This window comes from Ornithorhynchus anatinus, chromosome 9 (assembly GCF_004115215.2).
Source record: "Ornithorhynchus anatinus isolate Pmale09 chromosome 9, mOrnAna1.pri.v4, whole genome shotgun sequence".
NCBI lineage: Eukaryota > Metazoa > Chordata > Mammalia > Monotremata > Ornithorhynchidae > Ornithorhynchus > Ornithorhynchus anatinus.
In genome coordinates this window covers 58,181,637-58,192,636 of record NC_041736.1, presented here as the reverse complement: position 1 = coordinate 58,192,636, position 11,000 = coordinate 58,181,637, and the positions used below count along the sequence as shown (strand labels likewise).

Below are 11,000 nucleotides of genomic sequence, written 5' to 3'. Positions count from 1 at the left end.
TCTCCCCTTAGACCGCATGTCATTGCGAGGAGGGACTGTGTCTTCTTCCTGCTAAATTGTACTCTCCCAAGCACTTAATAAGCGAGAGAGAAAAGGGAGAGAAAGGAAAGGGAAAGGGAACGGAAAGGGAAACGGGAAAAAGAAAGGGAAAGGAAGAGACAGTCCCCGCCCACCGCGAGCTTACAGTCTCGAGGGAGATCGGTGACGGGAAGCCGAAGGACGCGATCGCGGAACAAATTTCAAGAGGCTGGGTTTCCGTCGCTCTTTATTTCCGATCTCGCAAAGGCGGCAGGGGAAGGCCGGACAATACAGGGCGGACGAGGGTCTAGAGAACCCGGCGGCGTCGAAGCGTCGGCCTACGCGACCGCGGCCCGTCCGGCGATGCCTCTCGGCCGCGCTCTCTCCCCGGCCCGGGCCTCCCGGAGGAGAAACGAGCCGCGTCAACCGGTGCCGCCGGCTCCCGCGCGCCCGGGGTCGTCGGAGGGTTCTGGGATCTTGTGCGTCCTCAGGACGTCTCTGAAGAGCAGGTAGTCGCGCAGGCTCGCCGGGAGCTGCAGCTGAGCCACGCAGCCGGGCCTCCGCACCCGCTCCGCGTTTAGAAGGGACCGGATTTCCAGGCGGCAGAGGTGGGCCAACGGCGGGATGGAGGCTGCAGAGGGGACAGACCGGACGGGGGAGGGGAGGATGGGGGCGAGGGAGGGAGTGGGAAGACGCGATCGCTCTACAGAGAAGCACTGTGGCCTAGCGGAACCGACACGGGCCTGGGAGTCAAAGGACCAGGGTTCTCGCGGCTAGAGCCCGGGCCTGGGAGACGGAATGATAACGTTGGGATTTGTTAAGCGCTTACCAGGGCGATAACTGGAGGGGGAAGTGGGGTCGAGAGCGGGTTTTTTTTAGGATGGGGGAGACGTGGGCGTGTCCGAAGGCAGAGGGGAAGGAGCCGTCGGAGATCGAGTGGTTAAAGGTAGAAGCTGAGGAAGGGAGGAGGGCAGGGGGCGACGGTTTTAATAAGGTGAGAGGGAATGGGGTCCGAGGCGCAGGCGGAGGGGGTGGCGCTCGCGAGGACGGAGGAGACCTGCCTCCGAGGATGCCGCGGGGAAGGACGGAAAAGTAGGGGAGAGGGGCGGTGGCGGGGAGGGGAGAGGCGGAGGGGTGACTTTGGGGAGCTCAGACCCGATCGTGTTGATTTTCGTGATGAAACAGGTGGCGGGATCATTGGGGGGGAGGGACGGGGGAGGGGGAGGAACGGGGGGCCTAAGGAGAGAGTTAAAGGTCCGGAACAATCGGGCGGGGGTGACGGGCGGGGGTGTCGACGAGGGAGGAGAAGAAGTTACCTCATTTGGAAAATAATAAGGTTGGGATCTGTTAAGCGCTTACTACGTGCAGAGCGCCGTTCTAAGCGCCGGGGGAGATCCAGGGGAATCGGGTTGTCCCCCCCCCCCGAGGCTCACGGTCTTCATCCCCATCTTCCAGATGAGGGAACGGAGGCCCGGAGAAGTGAAGTGACTCGCCCACAGTCACACAGCTGCCAGGTGGCTGAGCCGGGAGTCGAACCCGCGACCCCCGGCTCCCAAGCCCGGGCTCTTTCCGCCGAGCCACGCTGCTTCTTTATTAAGATCAAGATCCTGGTGTGGGACAGGGACTGTGTCCGATCCGATCTGCTTGTATTCCCCACCAGCCCCTGCTCCGGTGCCTGGCACACAGTAAACACTTAATAAATACCACCGATGTTATTATTAGAGCCGTTATCAAATAAACCCACGCTCCCTGCCCTCAAGGAACTTATAATAATAACGGTGGCATCTGTTAAGCGCTTACTATGTGCAGAGCACTGTTCTAAGCGCTGGGGGAGATCCAGGGGAATCAGGTCGTCCCACGTGAGGCTCACAGTCAATCCCCATTTTCCAGAGGAGGTCACTGAGGCACAGAGAAGTGAAGTGACCCGCCCACAGTCCCCCAGCTGCCGAGCGGCAGAGCCGGGATTAGAACCCACGACCCCTGACTCCCAAGCCCGGGCTCTTCCCACTGAGCCGCGCTGCAATGAGGGCGACGTTGAGGAAAGTCATTCTACCCGACGTGACGGAAGGAGTGACGCCCTGTTACGATTTCTGAAGTTTTCCAACTGGATACGCAAAACTCATCCGGCCCTTCGCACTATATCCCGAGGAAGGTTTTAAAAGACATTTTCAAGTGAGAGTAGCGGCGAGACACGGGAGATTTTAAACCGTTGAATAACGTTCTCACCCCCTGGGTTGAGACGATGACCTTCGCTGGAAATAACATCACACCCTCTCGCTCACCTCATTCTTTCGTCTGACCCAGGTTATTTAAAACATCGTACCGGATTGAGTCTCTACACCTATCTAGGGGGAAACATCCCCTCGGCTGAAGGGTTTATCTAGCCCGTTTCCCCACAGGATGTTCTTATTCCTCTTGTGTCTAGACAGAGGGACGGTAACCCACAGTCCGATAATACGACTCTAGCGGCAATTCCTAAACCTTTAGCAGACGACGGTAGAGGAAACGGCCGAAAAGCTCCTCCCTGGAAAATAACCTGTTGCTCCTCCTTCGTGTAATCAAAAATCGGAATTTTTTTTTTTTTTTTATGGTATTTGTTAAATGCTTGACGATGTGCCGAGCACTCTTCCAAGCGCTGGGAGAGAAACAGACCGATCAGGTCCGGCACGGGCCCAGTCCCGCGGGGGGGCTCACAGTCTAACTAGGAGGGAGAACGGGGACTGAATCCCCGTTTTAATAATAATAGTGTTGGTATTTGTTAAGCGCTTACTACGTGCCGAGCACTGTTCCAAGCGCTGGGGTGGACACGGGGGAAATCCGGTTGACCCACCTGGGGCTCACAGTCTCCATCCCCATTTTACAGATGAGGTGGCTGAGGCACCGAGAAGTGAAGTGACTTGCCCAAAGTCGCACAGCTGACAAGTCGACAAGCGGCCGAGCCGGGATTCGAACCCATGACCTCTGACTCCTAAGCCCGTGCTCTTTCCACTGAGCCACGCTGCTTCTCTACGGTTGAGGAAACTGTGGCACAGAGAAGTTTAGGTTAGTTTCGTTGTTTTTTCAATGTCTGTTGGCGTCTACTATGTGCCAGGCACTATACTAAATGCCGGGTAGATAGAATGAAATCAGGTGGGACATAGATGTCTCGCATGGCGTTCACGGTCTTGATCCCCATTTTCCAGAGGAGGTAACTGAGGCACAGAGAAGTGGCATGACCGAGGTCAAAGAGCAGACAGTAGAGCAGCGTGGCTCAGAGGGAAGAGCCCGGGCTCGGGAGTCAGAGGTCATGGGTTCGCATCCCGACTCTGCCGCTCGTCGGCTGGGTGACCGTGGGCGAGTCGCTTCACTTCTCTGGGCCTCGGTGACCTCGTCTGTAAAATGGGGATTGACTGGGAGCCTCCCGTGGGCCACCCCGATCACCCCGTATCTCCCCCGGCGCTTAGAACGGTGCTCTGCACATAGTAAGCGCTTAACAGATACCAACGTCATTATCATTCTCTGTGCCTCAGTTCCCTCATCGGGAAAATGGGCACGAAGACCGTGCCGCCCCACCTGATGACCCTGTATCCACCCCAGCGCTTAGAACGGCGCGCTGCACATAGTAAGCGCTTAACAAATACCAACCTCATCATTGTTATTATCACCCCGGCGCTTAGAACAGCGCTGGGCACGTAGGAAGCGCTTAACAGATATCGCCGTGGTCCTCGTGTTCTCCGGCCCGTCGGTGAAGCCCGGGAAGGGGGGGCCTTCTTCCCTTGGAATCCCCGGGGCAGCGAGGGGGCCGAGACGGGGGGGGGGGGGGGGGGACCGGCTCACCTAAATGCGGCGGGAGAAGCCAAGAGGACTGCTCGGCGTGGATAGAGAGGAGCTCGAGGACAGCGGGAGGGAGCCGCTTCCAGTTGGAGAACTCCAGGGTGAAGTTCAGGGCGGCATCGTTCACGGAACGGATCCTGCCGGGAGGAGGTGGGGGACGAAAAGTGAGCCCGCCGGCGACACCCGATTCGCCCCCCGCCCCGGAAGGGATAAACGCCTCGGATGCCGCGGTGCTAACAGCGCTCGGCGTAGTGTGCTGCGTACGGGAAGCGCTCGGCAGGTACCGCTGATCGATCGGAGGATTTATTGGGCACCCACTGGTCGCCACGCACCGTACTAAGCGCTTCCCTCCGCCTAGCTCAGAGGGGGTTTGCTGTTTTATCCCCGGGAAGAGGGGACGGGCAGGAGACGTGAACTCGGCGAGGTGGGGATACTAACCCGGGCCCCGCCCGGCTCAACTCGGGAGCCGGCCTACGCCCGTTCCGGCGTGCCGTACCCTCCCGAGCGCTCAGGCCGGCGCTCCGCACGCAGTACGCTCCCGATAAATACCACCGGCTGACCGGTCGGCGCACGATACGCTCCCGGTAAACGCCACCGGTCGATCGATCGACCGGACTCATCTGAGCGGGGATCGCTTCGTTTTCCCGGGTTGCGGGTCTAACGGTGACTTGTTCGGGGCCATTTTTAAGCCGTCATCTGCACTGGACACAGGAGGGTGAATCTGTCCGGCCAGGCGATAGACCGATGGCTTGCCGAGTCGACTTTACCCAGCCGACAGTACCACTGAAATCGATCGTCTCCGACCACGACGCCGTAAGGGGCGGTTTATCCATTCAACAGTATTTACCGAGCGCTTACTAGGCGCGGAGCACTGTACGAAGCGCTTGGAACGAACGAGTCGGCAACAGACAGAGACGGTCCCTGCCCTTCGACGGGCTTACGGTCTAATCGGTTTATCCGATCGCAAACGTTGGGTCGAGACGCCCAACGCCCGGTGACGACGACGACTGTCGGTTATCCCCCCCGTTTAGAGTCCAAGGGGTGAGAACGCGCACACGCGAAAATCCGTGTCACATTTTCAGTTACTAAAACACATCAGGTTTGCGGATTATATTTTGACAGGCGATTACTCTACCTGGCACGGTTTGATTTTTTCAAACGGTTTGAGACGAGCAGTGCCTACAGAAACCCCTTATGATTTACATGACAGAGATCTGAAAGGTGGTTACACGTGATCCTAATCAGACCAGAAGAAAAAAGAAAAGCGCTTCCCTGATAGGTGGGGAATTTCGGGGGGCTGGCGAATCTTACTACGCTCAGTCCTTCGCACGCGAGTTTCGACAGAGAAATCAAACATCGTCACGTCAGACTGAACGCCGGACCGATCCGGGAACAGAAGGTTCCACCGAGTCAAGGAAGTATTTTGATGGCGGAGGGAAAATCGCAAACAGGACGACGACTTCCACGCCGACTGCCGCCCACAGCCGTAATGGCGCCGACTACGCGAGTATAAGAATGAGTCTAAAAGAAAGGAAGGACTCCTTCAGTGGAATGGGGAGCAGAAAAATAAAAACGCAGCTTGAGCCGTCCCATCGCTCGGGCAGCGGTGCTTAAATCGACCCCGTTATCCGCGCTACGTCAAATCGCTCCATTTGGGGGGGGGGGGTGGGAGAAGGGAAGTGGAGGGAAAGGAAGGAGGGGGAAGAGAGGGGAATTGAATGAGGGAGGGAAAGAAGTCGGAGAGAGCGAGAGGAAGCCAAGGTGAGATTGAATTTGGGGGAGAGGGAAGGTGGAGACGGGAGGGAAACCGGCGGCATTTATTAAGCGCTTACTCTGGGCTCGGCACTGGGCTGAGGGCGGGAGAGAGACGAGATGATCGGATCAGAGATCTAATCTCCCCCGATTGGACCGCGCGCCCGTCGAAGGGCAGGGACCGTCTCGATCTGTCACCCATCTGTCCGTTCCAAGCGCTCGGTCCAGTGCTCTGCACATTGTAAGCGCTCAGTAAATACTATTGAATGAATGAGTGGGAGAGAGAGGAGGGGGAAGTGGGAGAAAGAAGAGGGAGAGGTGAGAGGGAAAGGAGCAAAAGAGAGGGGGGGAGGGGAGGGAGGAGGAAGGGGAGGAGGAGGAGGAGGAGGACAAAGAGAAGGGGGAAGAAAACGCGAAGGAGAGAAGTGGAGGTAGGCAGGGAAGGGGAAACTTCCTCGGTGAACTCATCCGCTCTCACGGCTTTGACTACCATGTCTACGCAGATGACACGCAGATCTACATCTCCGCCCCCGTCCTCTCCCCCTCCCTTCGGGCTCGCGTCTCCTCCCGCCTCCGGGACGTCTCCGCCCGGATGTCGGCCCGCCGCCTAAAACTCGACGTGAGCGAGACCGAGCTCCTCATGTTCCCTCCCGAACCCGGTCCTCTCCCGGACTTCTCTATCGCCGTGGATGGCGCGACCGTCCTTCCCGTCTCTCGGGCCCGCGATCTCGGTGTCGTCCTCGACTCGTCCCTCTCGTTCGCCCCACGCGTCCTATCCGTCGCCGAGACCCGCCGGTCTCACCTCTACGATATCGCCGAGATCCGCCCTCTCCTCTCCACCCGGACGGCTACCTTACCGTTACGGGCTCTCGTCATATCCCGGCTAGACTACCGTGTCGGCCTTCTCTCCGACCTCCCTTCCTCCTCTCTCGCCCCGCTCCGGTCTATCCTTCACTCCGCCGCCCGGCTCGTCTTCCCGCAGAGACGATCCGGGCCCGTCACTCCCCTTCTTAGACAACTCCAGCGGTCGCCCGTCGACCTCCGCTCCGAACAGAGACTCCTCACTCTAGGCTTCGAGGCTCTCCGTCACCTCGCCCCTTCCCACCTCTCCTCCCTTCTCTCTTTCTACCGCCCACCCCGCACGCTCCGCTCCTCCGCCGCCCGCCTCCTCGCCGTCCCTCGGTCTCGCCCGTCCCGCCGTCGACCCCCGGGTCGCGTCCTCCCGCGGTCCCGGAACGCCCTCCCTCCTCGCCTCCGCCAGACCGATTCTCTTTCCCTCTTCGAAACCCTACTTAAAACTCACCTCCTCCGAGAGGCCTTCCCAGACCGAGCTCCTCTTCCCCCCTACTCCCTCTGCCATCCCCCCTTCACCTCTCCGCAGCTAAAGCCTCATTTTCCCCCTTTCCCTCCGCTCCTCCACCTCTCCCTTCCCATCCCCGCGGCACCGTACTCGTCCGCTCGACTGTCTGTATTTTCGTTACCCTATTTATTTTGTCAATGAATCGTACATCGCCTCGATTCTATTCAGTCGCCATCGGTTTTTACGAGACGTTCTTCCCCTCGACGCTGTTTATCGCCATCGTTCTCGTCCGTCCGTCTCCCCCGATCGGACCGTGAGCCCGTCGGACGGCGGGGACCGTCTCCATCTGTCGCCGACTTGTTCATCCCAAGCGCTTAGTACGGTGCTCTGCACATAGTAAGCGCTCAATAAATACTATTGAATGAATGAATGAAACCCCGGTCTTAGAGAGACCAGATTTCCAAGATCATCCTCCGTGGCATTTATTAAGCGCCTCCTACGTGCAGGACACCGTACTAAGCGTCTGGGAGAGTACACCACCACAGAGTCGGAAGACCGCTCCCCGCCCGAAAGGAACTTACAGGCTGGCGTGGCGGGGGGGGCGGGGGGGGCTGACGGTAATATAAATGAATTTAAAGATAGAAGTTAAAGATGCATACGTAAGTGCTGCGGGGCTGAGGGCTGGGAGACTATCAAATGCCCGAAGGACGAAGATGATAATAACGATACCAATAATGACGGCATTCGTCAAGCGCTTATTATGTGCCGAGCGCCGTTCGAAGCGCCGGGGTGGAGACAAGGTGATCGGGTGGTCCCACGTGGGGCTCGCGGTCTTCGTCCCCGTCTTCCAGATGAGGTCGCTGAGGCCCAGAGGAGTGAAGTGACTTGCCCACGGTCACACGGCTGACGGCTGGCGGGGCCAGAATCAGAACCCACGGCCTCTGACTCCCGAGCCCGGGCTCTTGCCACTGAGCCAGGCCGCTTCTAAGATCCAAGCGCGTGGAAGACGCGGAAGGGGAAGGAGGGCTTAGTTGGGGCAGGGCCCTGTCGTCATCATTATTTTTAAACAGCCTACTATGTGCCAGGCACTGTTTTAAGCGCCGGGGTAGATAGAAGCGGGTCGGACGCCCGAGGCTCACGGTCTTAGTGCCCATTTCACAGATGGGATAACCGAGGCACGGAGAAGCAAAGTGGATCTATCCCAGACCTTAGCGCAGGGTCTGGCACATAATAAGCACCGGACAGATACCACAAAGCAAAGCGACTCGCCCAAGGTCGCCCGGCAGACAGGCGGCAGAGCCGGGACGGGACCGCGGGTCCTTCTGACTCTCGGGCCCGCGCTCTACCCGCTAGGCCACGCCGCCTCCGCGCACCGTACTAAGCGTCCCTCTCCCGCACTCAGCCCGGTGCCGAGCCCAGAGTAAGCGCTCAATAAATACCGCCGGCTCCCCTGTAACGCGGGGCCCGCGTCCTCGACGAACGCTCGCGCCCGGAGGAGAGGGCAGGGCGCCCTTCCCTTCCTCGCCTCAGGGAGATGGAGACTCCCTCCTCCACGTGCCCGCACCTCGGGAAGCGGCAGGGTCTGGCGGGTAGACCATTGGCCCGAGGGTCGGGAGGACCCGGGTTCCGATCCCGGCCCCGCCACCCGACCGCCGCTTGACATCGGGCAAGCCGCTTCACTTCCGTAGGCCTCAGTGACCTCGTCGGTAAAACGGGGATGAAGACCGGGAGCCCCACGTGGGACAGAGACCGCGTCCTTCTCGTCCATCCGGCCGCCAACCCCCCGATCACAACCCGGCGCTGGCCCGGAACGCCCGCCCTCCTCAAATCCGACGGACGGTGACTCTCCCCTCCTTCGAAGCCTCGCCGAAGGTCCACCTCCTCCAAGGAGCCTTCCCCGACTAAGCCCTCCTCTCCTCTTCTCCCGCTCCCTCCGGCGACACCCTGACTCGCTCCCTTCGCTCATCCCCCTCCCGGCCCCGCACCGCGATCCCCCCCTTCGCCTCTCCGCAGCTAAACCCTCTCCTCCCCCCTCTCCCTCCGCTCCTCCCCCTCTCCCTTTCCCCTCCCCTCGGCACCGTGCCCGTCCGCTCGACTGTACAGATCTCCGTCGCCCTATTTATTTTGTCCAGTGAGACGTACGTCGCCCCGACTCTTATTTATCCGCTATCGTTTTAATGAGACGTTCATCCCCTCGACTCCGTCTGTCGCCACCGTCCTCGTCCGTCTCCCCCGATCGGACCGTGAGTCCGTCGGAGGGCGGGGACCGTCTCTATCCGTCGCCGATCCGTCCACTCCAGACGCTCGGTCCGGTGCTCCGCACGTAGCGAGCGCTCAATAGATACTACTGAATGAACGATCAGGTTGTCCCAGGTGGGGCTCACGGTGTCAATCCCCATTTGACAGAGGAGGTCACCGAGGCACAGGGAAGTGAGGTGACTCGCCTAAAGTCACACAGCTGGCGAGCGGCGGAGCCGGGATTAGAACCCATGACCTCTGACTCCCAAGCCCGGGCTCCTGCCACTGAGCCACGCTGCCTCTCAAGACCGTGAGCTCGTTGCGGGCAAGGAACGTCTCTGTTCGTTGCTATACTGTACTCTCCGAAGCGCCCCGAACAGTCCTGCACGCCGGAAGTGCTCAGTAAATACCACCGACTGACTGAACCCGATCAGCTAGTAGCGTGGCTCGGTGGAAAGAGTCTGGGCTTCGGAGTCAGAGGTCACGGGTTCGACTCGCGGCTCTGCCGCCTGTCGGCCGTGTGACCGTGGGCGAGTGGCTTCGCCGCCCCGGGCCTCGGTGACCTCGTCCGTAAAATGGGGATTAAGACGGTGAGCCTCACGTGGGACGACCCGATGACCCTATATCTCTCCCGGCGCTCAGAACGGTGCTCCGCACCTAGGAAGCGCTTAACAGATACCAACGTTATCGTCGGCTAGCATCCACGCCGGCGCTCGGACCGGCGCCTGACACCCAGTAAGTGCCGAACGCCGTCATATCTTCGCCACGGCGACGACCGCTAGCGTTATTACCATCGGACGGTACCCTCGCTCCCACGGCCGAGCCGGGGCCGAGCGGGGGCCGAGGGACGGAGATCGGGGGGAAAGGGCGCGGGTCTTACCAGGAGGGGCACAGCAGGTTGACGGGGTCGAACCCGGCGAGCAGGAGGGCGGGCAGCCACTGCTCGAATCGGGCCTGGGAGCCGCTGGCTTGGCGCAGGAACTCGGACATGTGGCTCCAACGAGCCACCGGGCAGCCCCTCCTCAAGAAGTCCCGGAACAGCGGAAACTTCTGGTGCTCCAGGCAGCGCGTCAGATGGACCTCCGTCAGCCGGACTCCGTATCTCAGGAGGACGTCGACGATTTCGAAGACCCTAGGGCCCCGGAAGACGACGACGACGGTCCGCTCGGGGTAAGGAGGAGGTCGGTCGAGACCCCGTCCGCCGGAAGTCCCCCCCCCCCCCCGCTCCTCCCCGTCTCCCGTCCCCTCCCCTCGGCCCCGCGCTCGTCCGCTCGACTGTATCTATCTCCGTCGCCCTATTTATTTCGTTTCACGAGACGTACGTCGCCCCGATTCTATTTATTCGCCGTCGTTTTAATGAGACGTCCTTCCCCTCGACTCCGTTCATGGCCCTCGTTCTCGTCCGTCTCCCCCGATCAGACCGTGAGCCCGCCGGGGGGCGGGGACCGTCTCTATCCGTTGCCGATCTGTCCATTCCGAGCGCTCGGTCCGGTGCTCCGCACCTAGTAAGCGCTCGATAAACGCCACCGAATGAATGAATGACCTGTCCCTTCCCAGTGGCGCGGTACGGTGCTCTGAACGGGGGACGTGCTCAGTGAGTACCCAGGACTGGCTGCTCACTGTGGGCGGGTTGTTCTGTACCCTCAGAGGCGCTCACTACAATGCTCTGCACATAATAAGCGGCGTGGCTCGGCGGAAAGAGCCCCGGGCTTCGGAATCAGAAGCCCGGGGCTCCTCCCGCTGAGCCACGCCGCTTCTCCACGGACGAATGGGCGACAGAGACCACTTCTCCTAACTCCGCTGCCCTCTTCCAGGTGCTCGGCGCAGCGCTCCGCACAGGGCGGGCCGTTCGCTGAACGGCAGCCGCCGGCCGACGGAT

General features: G+C 60.3%; 1 protein-coding gene across 2 annotated transcripts in view; it reads right to left on the bottom strand.

Annotated features, from left to right (window-relative positions):
* Positions 1-248: 248 nt before the first annotated feature.
* Positions 249-11,000, bottom strand: part of ASB3 (ankyrin repeat and SOCS box containing 3) — a 57,877-nt gene continuing 47,125 nt past the window's right edge. For both annotated transcript variants that reach the window (XM_029071504.1, XM_029071501.1), the window contains exons 8-10: positions 10,002-10,253; positions 3,835-3,968; positions 249-649 (exon numbers count right to left, since the gene is read on the bottom strand). In XM_029071504.1, coding sequence (XP_028927337.1) covers positions 441-649; positions 3,835-3,968; positions 10,002-10,253 — 595 coding nt within the window. In that variant the 3' untranslated portion in view covers positions 249-440. The remainder of the gene's footprint in view (positions 650-3,834; positions 3,969-10,001; positions 10,254-11,000) is intronic.